Source organism: Bos javanicus, chromosome 19 (genome assembly GCF_032452875.1).
Source record: "Bos javanicus breed banteng chromosome 19, ARS-OSU_banteng_1.0, whole genome shotgun sequence".
Taxonomy (NCBI): domain Eukaryota; kingdom Metazoa; phylum Chordata; class Mammalia; order Artiodactyla; family Bovidae; genus Bos; species Bos javanicus.
The window spans coordinates 16,433,479-16,452,504 of record NC_083886.1 but is presented as its reverse complement, the minus strand read 5'-3'; the positions used below and the strand labels follow the sequence as shown (position 1 = coordinate 16,452,504).

The 19,026-nt window shown below is 40.0% G+C and overlaps 2 protein-coding genes across 8 annotated transcripts in view; one reads left to right on the top strand and one right to left on the bottom strand.

The window, feature by feature from the left end:
- CCT6B (chaperonin containing TCP1 subunit 6B) overlaps positions 1-12,664 on the bottom strand; it is a 35,994-nt gene extending 23,330 nt beyond the window's left edge. For 4 of the 7 annotated variants that reach the window (XM_061390377.1, XM_061390382.1, XM_061390379.1 and 1 more), the window contains exons 1-5: positions 12,357-12,596; positions 10,470-10,533; positions 9,783-9,917; positions 6,772-6,945; positions 564-667 (exon numbers count right to left, since the gene is read on the bottom strand). In XM_061390377.1, coding sequence (XP_061246361.1) covers positions 564-667; positions 6,772-6,945; positions 9,783-9,917; positions 10,470-10,533; positions 12,357-12,493 — 614 coding nt within the window. In that variant the 5' untranslated portion in view covers positions 12,494-12,596. Of the gene's footprint in view, positions 1-563; positions 668-6,771; positions 6,946-9,782; positions 9,918-10,469; positions 10,534-12,356 lie in introns of all 7 variants that reach the window. The other 3 variants (XM_061390383.1, XM_061390380.1, XM_061390381.1) reach the window with 3 other exon arrangements.
- Positions 12,665-12,684: 20 nt separating this feature from the next.
- On the top strand, positions 12,685-14,090 carry ZNF830 (zinc finger protein 830). The gene has a single exon (XM_061390385.1). The coding sequence runs from the start codon at positions 12,685-12,687 to the stop codon at positions 13,804-13,806; it is 1,122 nt and encodes a 373-aa protein (XP_061246369.1). The 3' UTR covers positions 13,807-14,090.
- Positions 14,091-19,026: the final 4,936 nt, after the last annotated feature.

Below are 19,026 nucleotides of genomic sequence, written 5' to 3'. Positions count from 1 at the left end.
TTCACTCTGAGTACATACTACATACATACTCAGACAATGTTGACCATCTTACCTCTCTGACCCCATCTTCTCCTTTTTTTCTCTTCCTATGACCCAGGCACGCTAGAACACCTCAAAACACACCTACATTGGGACATTTTCTACTGTTATTCCCTCTGCTTAGAACACTCTTCTTCTAGATGTTCACACGGCTATCACTCTAATTTCTTCAAAGACCGCTTTAGCTATTTAGTTTACTTTCTCATCACAATGTTCTTCCTTGACTATCCTAAAATCACACACATGCTCACACACACAACTGCTCTAGCCCCTTTACAGCACTTATTAGCATAATGTGCTATCTCTTTCAATTGGAAATGTAAGATTCTTAAAGAAACTGTTTTGTTTACTCTTCATTCCTAGCACCTAAAACAAGTGAATGGTTGCTGATAAGTATCCAATTAATATATGCTAAACAAATAGAAAGATGTTGAATAAAAGTAACTAATGAAATTAATGACAGAATATCTGCAGATAATCAAGTATTCTAGATTCTATGCACTGTCAAAGTTTATGTCACTTACTTTGTATCTGTTTCCGATTTATGCTTCATCTCCATGATTTCTACCATGAAGAGATCGATAGGATAATTCGGTCTCCTAATTGCCAAAACAGAATCCACAACAGCCTGAAAGAGAAATGAATTAGAACAGTAAACTATTTGGTCTACTGAAAGAAACCACTGGCCCTAGTAGCTGATCACTAGACTAAGCAGATAAAGTGCTTCAGGCTCCAAAACACAGGGCAAGACAAAAAATACCACTTTCTCAGGGACACTAATGATAACCAAGGCCAGTGGATATTTTAGAGCCTACATGAACTTCAGAGATTATCAGGTCCAAACCCTTCATTTAACAGGGAAGACTTTAAGAATTATGGTCTTAAAACAAAGTCTAACAGGTAGTAGTGGAGTCAGGACTAGAAATCAGAGGTGTCTTTAACTGCCAAGCCTACTATACCAACACTACTCAGACTTTTCCACCAAAGGACACCTTAATGGAAAAGAAGGAAATGTAATCTAAGGAAAGAGGTCAAATATGCTCGCTCTAACAACATGAAATTTTTAAGTCTGTTTTACTGTGAAATTTTTCCATGTCATGCCACAATATATACATTTGTTTTTTCATTTTTACTGGAGTATAGTTGATTTACAGCATTGTGTTGCACATTTGTTTTAATGTGAAAATAATGCTTTTCCTCAAAATTGTAAAGTAAATTGACACTTCAGAAAGATATGTCTCATTTAGTCTGCCAAATATCCCCAGGGATATGAAATTTGAGAAGCACAACACAACACAGCCTATAGCTTAACTCAGAAAGTAATACTAAAATAACTGACTACAGAAATTAAGTGCTGTAGTATAACCATCCTAAAATATAAATAAAGGGAAAAAAATCTGTATCTTGGAAAAGTTTACTGAGGGAATATGATTTAGGGGTTTGATGCCTAAGGGGAATAATGATAAACCACTGGAAAGTGAGAGTATACAGTGTTTCTGTAGCTCCAAAAGAGAATGGGGACCCTAATTAGATAGCCCTAATGGGGGCCAGGTGATATATGTATTCTGCTGCTGCTAAATCGCTTCAGTCGTGTCCAACTCTGTGCGACCCCATAGACGGCAGCCCACCAGGCTCCCCCGTCCCTGGGATTCTCCAGGCAAGAACAATGGAGTGGATTGCCATTTCCTTCTCCAATGCATGAAAGTGGAAAGTGAAAGCAAAGTCGTTCAGTTGTGTCTGACTCGTAGCGACCCCATGGACTTCAGCCTACCAGGCTCCTCTGTCCATGAGATTTTCCAGGCAAGAGTACTGCAGTGGGGTGCCATCACCTTCTCCAATATGTACTCTAACAGCAGAAAATATAGCAGTCTTTATATAGACTCTGCTTAGCAAGAAAATGCCTTAATTTCTTAGTTTGATTTCCCCAGTCAGTTTTATTATTGGTAAGCAACAGGGAGGGAACACAGCCCTGCCCATCAAAAGAACACTGGATTAAAGATTTACTGAGCACAGCCCTGCCCATAAGAACAAGTTCCAGTTTCCCGCTCAGTAGGTCTCTTCCACCAAGAAGCCTCCATAAGCCTCTTACCCTTCTCCATCAGAGGACAGACAGAATGAAAACCACAATCACAGAAAACTAACCAAACTGATCACATGGACTACAGCCTTGTCTAACTCAATGAAACTATGAGCCATGCCATGTAGGGCCAACCAAGATGCATGGGTCATGGTGGAGAGTTCTGACAAAACGTGGTCCACTGGAGAAGGGAATGGCAAATCACTTCAGTATTCTTGCCTTGAGAACCACATGAACAGTATGAAAAGGCAAAAAGGTATGACACTGAAAGATGAACTCCCCAGGTAGATAGGCGTCCAATATGCTACTGGAGATTAGTAGAAAAATAACTCCAGGAAGAATGAAGAGACAGAGCCAAAGTGAAAACAATACTCACTTGTGGATGTGACTGGCGATGGAAGTAAAGTCCGATGCTGTAAGAACGATATTGCATAGGAACCTGGAATGTTAGCTCCATGAATCAAAGCAAATTGGAACTGGTCAAACAGGAGATGGCAAGAGGGAACATCAACATTTTAGGAATGAGTGAACTAAAATGAACTGGAATGGGTGAATTTAACTCAGATGACCATTATATCTACTACTATGGGGAAGAATCCCGTAGAAGAAAGGGAGTAGCCCTCATAGTCAACAAAAGAGTCCAAAATGCAGTACTGGAATGCAATCTCAAAAACAACAGGATGATCTCTGTTCGCTTCCAGGCAAACCATTCAGTATCACAGTAATACAAGTCTATGCCCCAACCAGTAACGCTGAAGAAGCTGAATGGTTCTATGAAGACCTACAAGACCTTCTAGAACTGTTAGGTAGGTAGAATAGGGAAAAGGAGTCCAAAATGGTGGTGGCTAAAAGACAAGGAAGGTCCGAGGGCCAGAGTGAAGACTTCAGGCAGAACAAACAGAACAAACAGCACTCCTGGCTAAGCCCAATTTGCATAGGGCAGGCCCAGGTGGAGGAAAAAACATACACAAGGAGGAGCCAAAGCGCTTTCTCTCGGACTCTCTCTCCTGCGTGCGTGTGCTTTTTTCTCTCTTTCTCTCTCTCTCTCTCTCTCTCCTGCTATCTTCTAAATAAAATAGAGTATTTTATTTAGTGTATTAGTAACACTGATTTGCCTAAGAGCTGTAACACGGTTTGTCCAAGACCCGAGAGCTGTGATGCGCCGAGGGCTTTAAGGTCCGTTGCTCCAAATCTTTGTTGTGACGAGACAAAGAACCGAGGAACATACACTCGCATGACAGAACTAACACCCAAAAAAGATGTCCTTTTCATTATAGGGGACTGGAATGCAAAAGTAGCAAGTCAAGAGCTACCTAGAGTAACAGGCAAATTTGCCCTTGGAGTACAAAATGAAACAGGGCAAAGGCTGACAGGGTTTCACTAAGAGAACGCACTGGTCATAGCAAACACTCTCTTCCAACAACACAAGAGAAGACTCTACACATGGACATCATCAGAGGGTCAATACTGAAATCAGATTCATTATATTCTTGGCAGCCAAAGAGGGAGAAGCTCTGTACAGTCAGCAAAAATAAGATCGGAAACTGACTGTGGCTCAGGTGAACTTCTTATTGTCAAATTCAGACTTAAATTGAAGAAAGTAGGGAAAACCACTAGACCATTCAGGTATGACCTAAATCAAATCCCTTAAAATTATACAGTGGAAGTGACAAATACATTCAAGAGATTACATCTGATAGACAAGGTGCCTGAAGAACTACGGACAGAGGTTCGTGACACTGTATAGGAAGCAGTGATAAAGACCATCCCCAAGAAGAACAAATGCAATAAGGCAAAATGGTTGTCTGAAGGGGCCTTACAAAGAGCTGAGACATAAAGAGAAGCAAAAGGCAAGGGAGAAAAGGAAAGATACACCCATTTGAATGCAGAGTTCCAAGGAATAGCAAGGAGAGATAAGAAAGCCTTCCTCAGCGATCAATGCAAAGAAATAGAGGAAAACAACAGAATGGGAAAGACTAGAGATCTCTTCAAGAAAATTAGAGATACCAAGGGAACATTTCATGCAAAGATGGGCACAATAAAGGACAGAAATGGTATGGATCTAACAGAAGCAGAAGATATTAAGAAAAGATGGCAAGAATACACAGAAGAAATATACAAAAAAGATCTTCATGACCCAGATAACCATGATGGTGTGATCACTCACCTAGAACCAGACATCCTGGAATGCAAAGTCAAGTGGGCCTTAGGAAGCATCACTACGAACAAAGCTAGTGGAGGGGATAGAATTCCAGTTGAGCTATTTCAAATCCTAAAAGATGATACCATGAAAGTGCTGCACTCAATATGCCAGCAAATCTGGAAAACTCAGCAGTGGCCACAGGACTGGAAAAGGTCAGTTTTCATTCCAATCCCAAAGAAAGGCAATGCCAAAGAATGTTCAAACTACCACACAGTTGCACTCATCTCACACGCTAGTAAAGTAATGCTCAAAATTCTCCAAGCCAGGCTTCAGCAATACGTGAACCATGAACTTTCAGATGTTCAAGTTGGATTTAGAAAAGGCAGAGGAACCAGAGATCAAATTGCCAACATCTGTTGGATCATCAAAAAGCAAGAGAGCTCCAGAAAAACATCTACTTCTGCTTTATTGACTACACCAAAGCCTTTGTGTGGATCACAACAAACTGTGGAAAATTCTTCCAGAGATGGGAATACCAGACCACCTGACCTGCCTCCTGAGAAATCTGTATGCAGGTCAAGAAGCAACAGTCAGAACTGGACATGGAACAACAGACTGGTTCCAAATCAGGAAAGGACAATGTCAAGGTTGTATATTGTCATCCTGCTTATTTAACTTATACGCAAAGTACATCATGTGAAATGCCAGGCTGGATGAAGAACAAGCTGGAATCAAGGCTGCCAAGAGGAGTATCAATAACCTCAGATATGCAGATGGCACCACCCTTATGGCAGAAAAGTGAAGAAGAACTAAAAATTCTCTTGATGAAAGTGAAAGAGGAAAGTGAAAAGGTAGGCTGAAAATTCAACATTCAGAAAACTAATATCATGGCATCTGGCCCCTCACTTCATGGCAAATAGATGGGGAAACAGTGGAAACAGTGACAGACTTTATTTTGGGGGGCTCCAAAATCATTGCAGATGGTGACTGCAGCCATGAAATTAAAAGACACTTGCTCCTTGGATGAAAAGCTATGACCAACCTAGACAGCATATTAAAAAGCAGAGACATTACTTTGCCAACAAAGGTCCATCTAGTCAAGGCTATGGTTTTTCCAGTAGTCATGTATGGATGTGAGAGTTGGACTATAAAGGAAAGCTGAGCACCGAAGAATTGATGCTTCTGAACTGTGGTGTTGGAGAAGACTCTTGAGAGTCCCTTAGACTGCAAGGAGATCCAACTAGTCCATCCTAAAGGAAATCAGTCCTGAATATGCATTGGAAGGACCGATGCTGAAGCTGAAACTCCAATCCTTTGGTCAGCTGAGGCAAAGAATTGACTCATCGGAAAAGACCCTAAGGCTGGGAGAGATTGAAAATGAGAGGAGAAGGGGATGATAGAATGAGATAGTTGGATGGCATCACTCGCTTGATGGACATAAGTTTGAGTAAGCTTCAGGAGTTGGTGATGGACAGAGAAGCCTATTGTGCTGCAGTGCATGGGGTTGCAAAGAGTCGGACATGACTGAGCGACTGAACTGAACTGAAGAACTGAGTAGAAAGAACTCAGGTGTTTCGGTCCATCTGGTATTTGTATTTCTCAAAGTAAATTCAGTTCAGTTCAGTTTCTAATTTCCAAAGTAAATTAGTAAGATACAATTCTGATTTATATGTCAATGTCTTATGATCTCTTCATTCCTGATACACTAACACACTCGTTTCAAAAACAGTAAAGCGGAGGAACAATGATGACATCATCAAACTATAGGTATCTGATAAAAAAAAAAACTTTCCCAGAATTCCCAACCTTATATATTTATATATTCTACCTTTATAAGTAAACATGTATACATTTCCCAGATTTGAATATTATCTATCAACTCCCTCATGTTCATTAAAGTGGTAATCTCAATTACAAGGTACACTGTCAAAACTATGTCCCCAACCTCGCATAATAAATATGGACCTCTAGCTTTAGGAGACCAGTATATAATTCCAGTGGTGTCCAGAGGGGGTGATCCACAGGTAGCCAAGCCCAACTTAATAACAAAAGGTTTAACATGACACTTTTGAAAAATTACACATACTGTTCTGACCAATCAAATCTATTCTATAAGTAAGCCTATAAATAAATGTCTGTCTTCTATATTTTATTGTATGTTCAAAAGGACCACATGTCATAGCTGACTGGGGGCTTCCCAGGTGGCACAGTGGTAAAGAATCTACCTACCAATGCAGGGGACATAAGAGATGCAGGTTCCATCCCCGGGTTGGGAAGATCCCCTGGAGAAGGAAATGGCAACCCACTCCACTATTCTTGCCTGGAAAATTCCATGGGCAGAGAAGCAAAGAGTCCATGGTGTTGCAAAGAGTAGGACACAACTGAGCGTGCGCGCACGTGCACACACACAGACACACACAAGCACACACGAATAGTTGATTATCTTATAAGAAAAAGAAAAATGTCACCATGTGTTAGTCTGTACTCATTCTGCAAAAGTTTAACTACATACCTCTGTTAACACATCAGCCAGTTGAGGATGAACCTTAGTTTGTAGAGATGTTCTAGCCACATCTAAAAGGATTTCTCTTTTCATCTCTTTTTTAATTTTAACTTGTTCCAAAACTTCAAGTGCCTTTATTTTTGCAATTTCAAAGCCTTCAGCTATTATTCTAGGGTGCAGGCCCTAACACAACAACATAAAACTATAAAGTAAGTTATACAAAGTAAAAGTAACGATCCTTTCCTATTAATAGGATTGTCCAAAAAAAGTAATTACCCACATCAATGCCACTAAATATAAGTGTAGATATGTAATTTATAAAAGTACTCTTTCAGTGCTTCATATTTAAAACAATCTCAAACTTATGGAAAAAGTGTTTACATTTTATGACAGTATAAAGAAGTACAAAAGTTATTCTTATTTTTGAAAACTATAACACATTGTTGTGTAGTACTCTTCCAAATGAGCACAAAACTCCTTGTAATGCAGAGGAAAAGAACCAGCACAGTTTGGAGAAAAATGACAGATAGGCAGCACCTTCACAAAATGTTCAAAGTTAACATCATAGAATGGAACAAACACACACTATGTGCCTCTTGATAAACTGCATTAAGACCTCAACAGCACTCCATGCCATTTCTGCTGAAAGTTCATAACCTCAATCTGATCGTGAGGAAATAGACAAATCCAAACTGAGGGACTTTCATTAAAAAAAAAAAAAAAAAAAACAGCCTATACTCTAAAAGTAGCTATGTCAGCAATGTCGTGAAACACAACAGATGGCTTAGGAACTATTCCAGCTTAAAGAAGACTAAAGGGATATGACAACTGAATATGATGCATGAGCCTAAATTTTCTTCTGCTGTAAAGGACAGTATTGGGATAAGTGATGAAATTTGAACAAAACCCGCAGATCAGATAATAGTACTTTAGCAATGTGTTTATATTAATGTCCTATTTTGATCACTATACTGTGGTTATATATGAGAATTCCATGATTTTAAGAAAGATGCACTGAAATATTTAGATCACCATGTCTGGAACTTATTCTTATACCATTAGAAAAAATATGTATATTACTATATAAATATATGGTATATATGGTACATATACATACATACATATATATATATATATATATATATATATATAACATATACATATATTTATGAACAAGAGAGAAATGTTACCCTTTGGAGTATTCTTGCAAATTTTCTATAGGTCTGACATTATAACAAAATTTTTTTTGAAAAAACACTGTTGCTTATTCTGGAAAGTAATACATAAACTTATGGAAGGCTGGAACTAGTTCTAATTTATTCCCATCCTCCATTCATTTACATCAGTCCTACAGTAACTTCAAAAATTGACATTTATTGAGCATTTGTACCAGGCACTGTTCTAAGGACTTTACATGTATTATTTCAGTCCCCTCAACACTATGAAGTGGGTGCTGATATTATTCCTGTTTCACAGATGAGGAAATTTAGGCTTAAAGGCTTAGATCACCAGCCTAGTAAGAGCCGGAGTCAGGATTTAAACCCATAAGACCTGATGCCAGAGCCTGTGTTACTAACCATCTTCAAAACATTTCTTCAGCCTAGGACCTCACAACTTCTCACCTGGACTACTAGGAAAAACATCAGTCTTGACTCTCTTAAACTGTCCCCTAAATATCTGAAATGCCCATCTGACCATTAATTAACTCATTAATATGTTAATATGAATATTCTTCTTGGTTAATATTAAGTGCCTATTCACTACTGTCTGCATCACTTTAAACTCCACCAACACCAAACTGCTTGCAGCTGTGCACACACACCGGCTGTTCCTCTTTTCTGCGCCTCTGCTCATGCTGTCCCTTCTGCCTGGAATGTCATTCTCCTCACCTGTCACTCTTTGATCAGGCTCACTCCTCCTTATCCTAAAGATTCAGCCCAGGCCTCTTTCCTGCAGAGTTCTTCCTGATTACCTTTAGATTAGGTCAGTTTCCCAAAAACTGTCATTGGTTTAGGATGGACATACGACCAATGTTGGCCCAATCATATAAAGGAAGAACTTTTAGTCCATGACTGACTGAATTGTTTTCTCTTGTCCTCTCCTGCTGAGGATTAGTAAGGGAAGCAGGGAGCCTCATCTCTTCTGACAGTCTTTCATTCAGGATGGAAATAAGCCCATGATGAAACAGCTTCATAAGTGCAAGAGCTAAGAGACAGAAAGGACCTGGGCAATTGATGACTTGGTAAATTTTTAATCAATGAATCCTAGAAGCCTGCTTTATTGCTCTATTTTTTGCTATGGGAGAAAATTTTTTATTGTTTAAGTGACTTTTAGTCAAGTTTCCACTGCTTACAGCCAAAAGCATCCTAAAATAAGTTGCATGCACTGAATTAATAGACAATTCCCAATACTAAATGAAACACAAAGAAGTGATCCTTTGAGCACTTTGACCAGATTATGCTTTGCTAAAATGGTCCTTGAAAGAGCAGAAATTCAACTACTTAATTAGAAAAGACAGATAAATAATGCAGAGAAAACAATACAAATTGAACAAAGGCACGGAGGTAGAAATTATGTAATTATTTCACAGGCCAGTGAATGAAGGAGTCTGGCTACAGTAGACTGTTTACAAAGGAAACTAAAATTAGAAAGGCAGGTAAATTCACAATGTGGATAAGCTTCAATAATTTTCCTCTAGTTATTTTTTTTAAAGGTCCATAATTTGGTTTCAGCTTTATCAGTGGTATTTTCTTTCTTAGGCCATTAGTCATGGGTACATGGCTAATTTTTTAACTTTTATGTATCTCAAATATTTTTTAGGGTTAAGGTTATGTATATCATTTCAATAAAAAGGCATTATTTTGGCAAAAAGATTCATTGTTATTTCCATTTATAACTGTCCAAAAATATCTTGATAAAAATTAATTATTGCAGTCTAAAATTAAACCATTTTACTAACAAAAAATAACTTTCTATTCAAAAAATACCACATGAATGTGTATTCTATGAAATTCTAATACCTCAGAAATGTAAAGATCAGCTTGTTTTAGTAACTCTCCAATGATTAGAACATTTGAAGTGGTACCATCTCCTGTAATGTCGTCCTGGGCTGTTGCTACTTTTGCTATCAAGGAAGCTGTTGGGTGTTGAATTTGCTGAAAAAAGTAAGCAGATTACAAAAGAGAGAGAATGAGAGAAAGAGTCCACCACAAGCAAGATAACATAAGGGTCAAAAGTAAAATTAAGAAACTAAATAAGCTTCATTCTATTAGTTCACAAGTTCTGTATTATCATACATAATACATGTCAAAACCAAAAGTTAAAAACTGAGAACTAATGAGGTTTGAACACCTTATAAAAGCATCTCTGCTTCAGAATGCAATGACATTTCCAAAATAAGATTAAATCCTTCAATCTTGAAGATGAATATATTTACTAAAATTGCAAGGAATTTTTTTCCCCATGATTGCAAAGAACATACTGCAGTGCCTTTAAAAAATGTAACTAATTTGGAAGTATCCCTAAGCTATTATGTGTAAGATTTGAAAACAGTCAATAGACTTTTTTTTTCCCCTAAGGTTTAATCCAACAAACATATCTCATGACAGCAGTATTTAGCTTATGGCCTTGGTTTAAAGATATACAAATTCCACTATGTCCTCAGTTATGACTTATCAAGGTTTATTAAGTCAGCAACATCAGCTCACCATCTCATGGAGCAGCACATTGCCATCTTTGGTGAGTTTGACATCTCCTGCACCAGAAACAAGCCTGTTCAGAAAACAGTAGTTATTAACCTCATATGGCAAGAGCCAAACAAGATACTTCCAGTATTTGCCACTCCACTATCTTTAAGTAACTGGGCGTGGAAAACTTCCATTATATCATGGGGGATACCACAGTAATTACCACCATTTGCAACCCACAATATCACTTCTCCCCAGATGGACTGCAATGGTGATTTCATTTCCAAAGGAGGATTTACAAGTCTAAGGATAGAAGCAGTCAATGAGTTATGAACAGTGGTTTGGTACTTCGAAGAGTACCTGGAAGTCTACAAACCACATATTTGTGAATTTCCTGCAGGTTTCTTATTTTTGTGAAATGTTACATTCACTCACTGAACTATTTTTTCCTTCATCTTTCGTGTTTATAAGATCAAGTTCTGTCAACCCTACAATCTAAAGGTCTCTTGAATCTACCCTCTCCTGTCATTTCCAGTCATCATCATCTCTAATCTGGACTACTTAGCATCCTAATATTTCTGAATTGGAATCTACCCTCCACACTGCATTTATCTTTCTAAAAGACAATGTGATTCAGTAAGTTTCCTGAAAAAAAAAAAATTCCATGATTTTCATGTTCTCCATCACCTTCAAGGTAAAAGCCAAGCTATTTAACAATGACATAGTTTACCTTTCCCAATTTGGGGAATGTCTATTCTTTTCTACTTCTTCTACCAAGTGAGATCTTGTGGGAAAATCGTGTGGTTCCCTTAATAAATCATGTTTGGTTTCGTTTCTGTTAGATTTATACCGTTGGGCTTTCTTGGTCCTGAAGTTATTCTACCTAGAAGGCCTTTACTCCCTTCTCTAACTGGTGAACTTTAATCCTCTTTCAAGATTGAGGAAAAATTCTATTATTTGAGAAGCTTTCCTTTCTCCCTTCTGTCATCAGTTACAATCCCTTTCCTCAGTACAATATATGCTATATATACATATATATATATATATATATATATATATATATATAACCATTAGCACATTCATCTCTATCAGAATTCCTTAAGAACAGAAACTGTATCTTGGTCATCTCTGTATTCCCAGGATCCCAACTAGACATAATTAGTGCCCTCTTTTACTGTTAATATTAATTACTCTGCTCATTCTTCTGAGACTGTATCTCTCCTCTTACACTTCATCATTGCCCTCACTAGTCTCTTTCCCTCACTCTTTTTTTCTTGGTCACACCACACGGCATGAGGGATCTTTTAGTTCCCCCACCAGGTATCTAACCGCTGCCCCTTCAGTGGAACCCTGGAGTCTGAACCAGTAGACAGCCAGGGAAGTCTCTTTCCCATCCCCACTCTCTTCTAAAGCAAATGGTCCTAAATAAATACATGCTAAAGGATGAATAGATATGATGAACCCTATGCACAGAGCGTACAACTTGTCTAAGGACTTAAAATCTAAAGAACTTGGATTTGAACCCAAGCCTGCCAGGCTCCAGAGCCCGAGCCCTCTCCATTACAGCACACTGCCAAACAAAACCCAAACTCTTTAAAGGCAAGAGAGCTAGATAGCTTTTGTTTCATTCGAGACACTTAATGAACTTTTAATTACATATGAACCTAAACAAGAAGTTGGGGGATGGGGGCGGGGGGTGGTCGCCGCTTCACTCGTGAGCCCTTTCTTCGGGGAGCATTTCTCCTCGATCAGGCAGGAGATGAACTCAGGGCAGGAATGAAAACGAGGGAAAACAGGCCCACAAATGCGTCCACACCGCTCCAAATTCTGCGGAACCTCTACCTCACAGGGCGCCCCGATGCCCAACAAACCCCGACGCCCTAACCGCCGCTCCAACGGCCGTCTCACATTTTCATGGTGCCCTTGGGACCCAAGTTGGTCCGCAACACATCCTGCAGCCCTCGGGCGGCGCATATATTGACGGCCAAGGCCGCCTGGGCCCGTGCCACCTCAGCCTTGGAGTTTATGGCCTTTATCGCAGCCATGAACAGAATGTCGGAGAAGCGACCCTACAGGCAAAAATCGCCTGTTACTAAAGGAATATACGTTACTGAAAGAAATCTAGGCGCGACCTCTCACGTCCCGCAGCCTCAGCCAATCCGCGTCCGGACAGGAAGTTACGTCATCAGGCGTCGCCGGGACGGAAGCCAGGATCGCCTCCGGTCGGATCGCAAAGATGGCGTCGTCCGCCTCAGCTCGGCCTCCCGCGGGTAAGCGAGTGGTGAATCAGGACGAACTGCGGCGGTTGATGAAGGAGAAGCAGCGTCTGAGCACCAACCGGAAACGGATAGAATCTCCATTCGCGAAGTACAACCGCTTGGGGCAGCTGAGTTGTGCCCTGTGTAACACTCCGGTTAAGAGCGAGCTCCTGTGGCAGACTCACGTCCTGGGAAAACAGCACCGAGAGAAAGTGGCCGAGCTGAAAGGCGCGAAGGAAGCAGACCAGGGCCCGTCTGCCAGCGCAGTGCCTCAGTCCACCAAGAGGAAGGCGCCGGACTCTGAAAGCCAAGATGCCAAAAGAGCGAAGGCCTCCCTGGTTCCTCAGGTACAGCCCTCCACGTCCGCTTTGCCCACCAACTTTGACAAAGCCGGAAAGGAGTCCACTAGGGCGACCGTCGGTAAGGCTTCGGGACTCGGTTTACTCCCTGATTATGATGACGAGGAAGACGAGGAGGAGGAGAAGGGAGGAGGAGGAGGAGAAGGGAAGAAGGGGGATGCCTGTAAGCAGCCGTCCACTTCACAGAGCAAGGAACACTCACTTTCCTCTTCGCGGGAGGCAACTGGTAGCAGGCTGCCAAGCAATTTCTCGGATACAAATCCTCCCAAGGCCCCTTTAATCCCTCATTCCGGGTCAATTGAGAAAGCAGAAATACATGAAAAAGTAGTGGAAAGAAGAGAAAACACTGCGGAAGCATTACCGGAAGGGTTTTTTGACGACCCTGAGATAGATGCGAGGGTACGAAAGGTTGATGCCCCAAAGGACCAGATGGACAAAGAATGGGACGAATTTCAAAAAGCTATGAGACAGGTCAATACCATTTCCGAAGCCATAGTTGCAGAAGAGGATGAGGAGGGACGGTTGGACCGGCAGATTGGGGAGATCGATGAGCAGATAGAGTGTTACCGTCGAGTGGAAAAGCTGCGGAATCGCCAGGATGAAATAAAAAATAAGCTTAAAGAGGTTCTGACCATAAAAGAACTGCAGAAAAAGGAAGAGGAGAATGTTGACAGCGATGACGAGGGGGAACTACAGGATTTGTTGTCTCAGGATTGGAGAGTGAAGGGAGCTTTGTTATAGGGTTTCAGAGACCTACGATTTTGTACTGTTGTGTAGAAAGTGCTGTCTCAGTACAGTACCCTTTACTCCATGCCTAGAGATTTGGTAACCTAACTGGATTATTGAGATACAATGAGTCTGCGAAGAGACCACTTTGGAAAATTAGTGTAAAATATTTTTGAGGTAGAGGTGTTTTTGAATTATTACATACTTAAATGCCAGTTTTTTCACACACTTATATAGCTAAAGTTTGGGTTGTAAAAACTGTAAATGTTGTACATACTAAATATATATTTACTTAAGAATTCTGGTTTGAAATTTATAAATTAATAGAAGTCAGACTAACAGACAAGCTTTTAAATGAAAACCAGTGTGGCGTTTGCGGTATATATGACTTGTTCTTTTCCAACTCCCTAAATCAAATTCAAGGTTATTTTGTTGTTTTTAAGAACACTGCTCATGAACACATAAGTTATTCAGAGCTAATTAGTTCTCTCTTTTATAAAACTATGTTCCAGGAGAACATAGTGAAAAATACATGCCAAGCATAACCAACTTCCTTAATCCAGAGTTTCTGTATTAAACTAGTAATTCTTGGTTGTAGATGCACATGAAAATTTCATGTAGTTTTTTTAAAAGTGTACATGAATCATGTGTGAAACTTTTTTAAAAATTCATGTGCCCCTACCATTGAAGAGATTCAGTAAAGCTAGAGTGGGGCTCAGACACCTGTGTTAGTTTTGAAAGCTTCCCAGGTACTTCTGTGAGAATTCCCAGATGGTCCAGTGGTCAGGGGTCTGTATTTCCACTGCAACGGGCGTGGGTTCAGTCTCTGGTACCCTGGTCAGGAAACTAAGATCCCAGAAAGCTGTGAGGCTTGGCCAAAAAAAAAGCAAGCTTCCCATTATTCTAATAAGGCTAAAATTTGGGAACCATTGTGCTAAATCCAGAACACATTTACATTTTCCCAGGCTTTATTTTTTCTTTAAATGACACATCCCACAAGTTTACTGTCTGTCACATAAAAGAAATACTATCTTTTATTTATATTACACCTAATCTTAGATTTTATTGTTAAACATTGTGGTAAATTAGGGTTCAGAGTTAACAGGTTCTATCAGTTGTAGGAAGGAGGTAATAGCTAAGACTTTCTTAGAATATAAACCAGGCAGAGTTCTAAGTGATTTATTTACATAAGCTCAATCTGATTTCCCTGAAGCCCAGGTTTTAGGTCCAGGGTTAAGGTATGAAAAAACCTTGAATGTTGAACAAAAGAATTCTTCCTACAGACACTGGGCAAAAAGAAAGTTCTTGAGCCAAGAGTTATATCTGCAAAAAATATGGAAGATTATTTTAGTTGCAGTATATAGAATGGAATGAACATGGGTAGGGGAAACTACATGGAAACTAGACTTTAAAAGCAAAGCAACTAAGACTAACTAGGTATGTACTGAAAGAAAGGCAATAGAATTGAAGAATTTCACAGGAAGAGCTAACAGTGACTACAAGTGAAGAACAATAGGAGAAATATAGATGGAATTCAGGGGTTTGGAGTTTTTCTAGTATGGGTGCCTGTAAGAAGTTATCTTAACACTTCCAGAGCATTTTAATTGTCCTATGGCCATTGGCAGAAAGGTTTTGCTTTCCTGATCTGTCCAGCTGATCTGACAGTAACTTCAGTTTGATAATGTAAAGGGTATGTGCATCAAATATATGAACCCAGGCTTAGAATTTTTTTTATCATTTATCATTATTTCAGGATGTGAGAAAGTACAAGGTGGGGCTTGAAGGGTAGGCTCACTTCTACACAGGCCTAAGAGAGTAGGCTAATGATCTAGAGGAGCACTGTATATTAAAACTGTAATTCAAGGGACTTCCCTGGGGGTCCAGGGGTTAAGACTTGGCCTTCCAATACAGGGGGTGCATGTTTGATCCCTGCTCAGGCAGCTAAGACCCCACATGCCTTGAGGACAATAAACCAAAACATAAAACAAGCAATCTTATAACAAACTCAATAAAAACTTTATTTTTTTTTTAATAAAGACTTTAACAATGGTCCATGTAAAAAAAGATCTTTTAAAAAAACGTATTCTTAATTAAAAATAAGTGGCTCAGCAGTAAAGAATCCACATGCAGTGCAGGCTACCTAGGTTCGATCCCCGGGTCAGGTAAATCTGGAGTAGGAAATGGCAACTCGCTCCAGTATTCTTGCCTGGAGAATTCCACAGACTGAGGAGCCGGGCAGGCTGCAGTCCTGGTGTCTCAAAGTCATATACAACAGCATCTGAGCATACACACATATAAAATGCAAGCCAGATACATATATTAAATTTTCTAGTACCTACATGAAAAAGTAAAAAGAATGTGAAATTAGTTTTCACATGGGGCATGGGCTGGATCCCTGGTTAGGGAACAAAGATCCCACATTTTGCACCAAACAGCCAAAAAAATAAAGGTATCCAAATGGAAAATAGAACATCCTCAGGAGGTAGTGAGCAGCTTAGTTTAACTGGAGCAGTGTTTATTCCTGACAACAGTGGGAGTGGCAATTGTAAAGGTAGGTTACAAACCAAGGAGGACCTTGAATGCCATTCTCTAAGGAGTTGGCACTTTCACTCAGTTAACAGTTGAGTAGCCTTGAGGTTATTGAGTCCTTTACTGTAACAGTTAAAGAAGAGCTTAAGGAGTGCCAAGCATAGAAGCCCCCCACTGGGTTTTTAGGAGGACCCAAAAGCTCTCAAAACTCAGAGCATGAGTAATGGGGCCTTGATCAAAAGCCAGTGAATTCTTGTTGAATCTGAGATTGATGTAGACAGCAACAGGAGTTGATGGATCCTTGATCCTCCATGCCTTGGACAGCTTCTTTATACCTCTTAGAGCTATGTGAAACAGGTTTTGCATTAGACCACGAATACCAACCATGTTTCCAAATTCTAAGAACTGGTCCCAAAGATGTCTTCTTGTCATGTTGTCTTTTTAGAAACTCCCCGCTAAAGACTTCCCTGGTGGCTCAGATGGTAAAGTGTGTACCTACAATGCAGGAGACCTGGGTTCGATCCCTGGGTCGGGAAGATCCCCTGGAGAAGGAAATGGCAACCCACTCCAGTACTCTTGCCTGGAGAATCCCATGGATGGAGGAGCCTGGTGGGCTACAGTCCATGGGGTTGCAAAGAGTTGGACATGACTGAGCGACTTCACTTTCACTTTCACTTTTCCCCTAATGCAGCCAGGGCTTCCCAGTTGGCACAGTGGTAAAGAATCCACCTGTCAATGCAAGAGATACAAGAGACATTTCAATCCCTAGGTCAGGAAGATTCCCTGGAGGAGGATATGGCAATCCACTCCAGTATTCCTGCCTGGAAAGTCCTATGGAGAGAGGAGCCTGCCAAGCTACAGTCCATGGGGTCACAAAAGAGATGGACACAACTGAGCACGCACATGCGGGCACACACACTAATGCATCCAACATTTACAGACATACCTCAGAGATGTTGCAAGTTCTATTCCAGACCACTATAATAATAAAGCAAGTCACACAAATTTTTGACTTTCCAATACATAAAAAAGTTACTGTAGTCTATCAAGTGTATAATAGCATTTTGTCTTGGAAAAAAGTATTGATACATATCTTAATTTAAAAATTCTTGTAGAATATGCTAACCATCATCTGAGCCTTCAGTGACCACAGTAGTAACCTCAAAGATCACTGATTATAGATGACCATAACAATGGTCATGTATGGATGTGAGAGTTGGACTATAAAGAAAGCTGAGCGTCAAAGAATTGATGCTTTTGAACTGTGGTGTTGGAGAACACTCTTGAGAGTCCCTTGGACTGCAAGGAGATCCAACCAGTCCATCCTAAAGGAGATCAGTCCTGGGTGTTTATTGGAAGGACTGATGTTGAAGCTGAAACTCCAATACTTTGGCCACCTGATGTGAAGGGCTGACTCATTTGAAAAGACCCTGATACTGGGAAAGATTGAAGATGGGAGGAGAAGGGGACGACAGAGGATTAGATGGTTGGATGGCATCACTGACTCAATGGACATGGGTTTGGGTGAACTCCGGAGTTGGTGATGGACAGGGAAGCCTGGCGTGGTGCGGTTCATGGTGTCGCAAAGAGTCGGACACGACTGAGTGACTGAACTGAACAAATACAATATGGGAAAAGTTTGAAATATTATGGGAATTATCAAAATGTGACACAGGGACACAAAATGAGCAAATGCTGTTGGAAAAATGGCACCTATAGACTAGTTCAATGCAAAGTTGCCACAAACCTTCAATTTGTAAAAACAAAAGCAGTACTACAAAGTGCAATAAAATGAGGTATGCCTGTGTTAGAATGATTGTAAGTACTACTTCGTACACCTCTCACCCATTTCACTTATCAACTGAATATATTTCCCCCAACTTGGAGGGAGAGAAAAAAATGCCAATCTCCAAACTAGGCTTCAAATGTTTATTAGTGCCTTACGATTTATAATATACTTTCACATATATCTCACTTAACGATAGGTAATGACTACTTTTTATACACCAGGGAACAAAATTAGATGCTATGGAATTAAAACTGTGTGAAAAAGTATAATTTAGGCCTAAAACTTTTAATGTAGCACTCAGTAGATTCGTATGGAGTAATGGAAAGAACACAAGACTTATCAAGAGAAAACCAAAGACAAGTTCAAGTTCCCACTCTTTTTCTTTTATTGAACAATAGTGGATTTACAATGCTATGTTAATTTCTACTGTACAGCAAAGTGATTCAGTTATATATATTTATTCTCATATTCTGTTCCATTATGATCTACCACAGGATACTGAATAGAGTTACCCCCACCCTCTACTTTTTAACATCTAGTGATCTTGGGCAAGTGGCCTCTCTGACACTTAGTTTGCTGTACCAGAAAATGATGATGATACCTGGCAGAGTGTAGTGAGAGTCTAATGACACATGCATGTGAAAGAGGTTTATAAACTGAACTTTGTAAATAAAGCAATGAAAGTATTTCTACTAGTAGCATCTGGTCTAACCCTGCTCCATGCTACTACTAATTTGCTAACGAGTTATGCTGATTTAAGTGATGCTAACTTGATCTTAGGCTAATAGTTTAATGCCCCTTAATTCCCTCTTCTGGGCTTTCCAGGTGGCTCAGTAGTAAAGAAGCTGCCTGCCAATGCAGAGGATGCAGGTTCAATCTTGGGTTGGGAAGATGCCCTGGAGAAAGAAATGGCAACC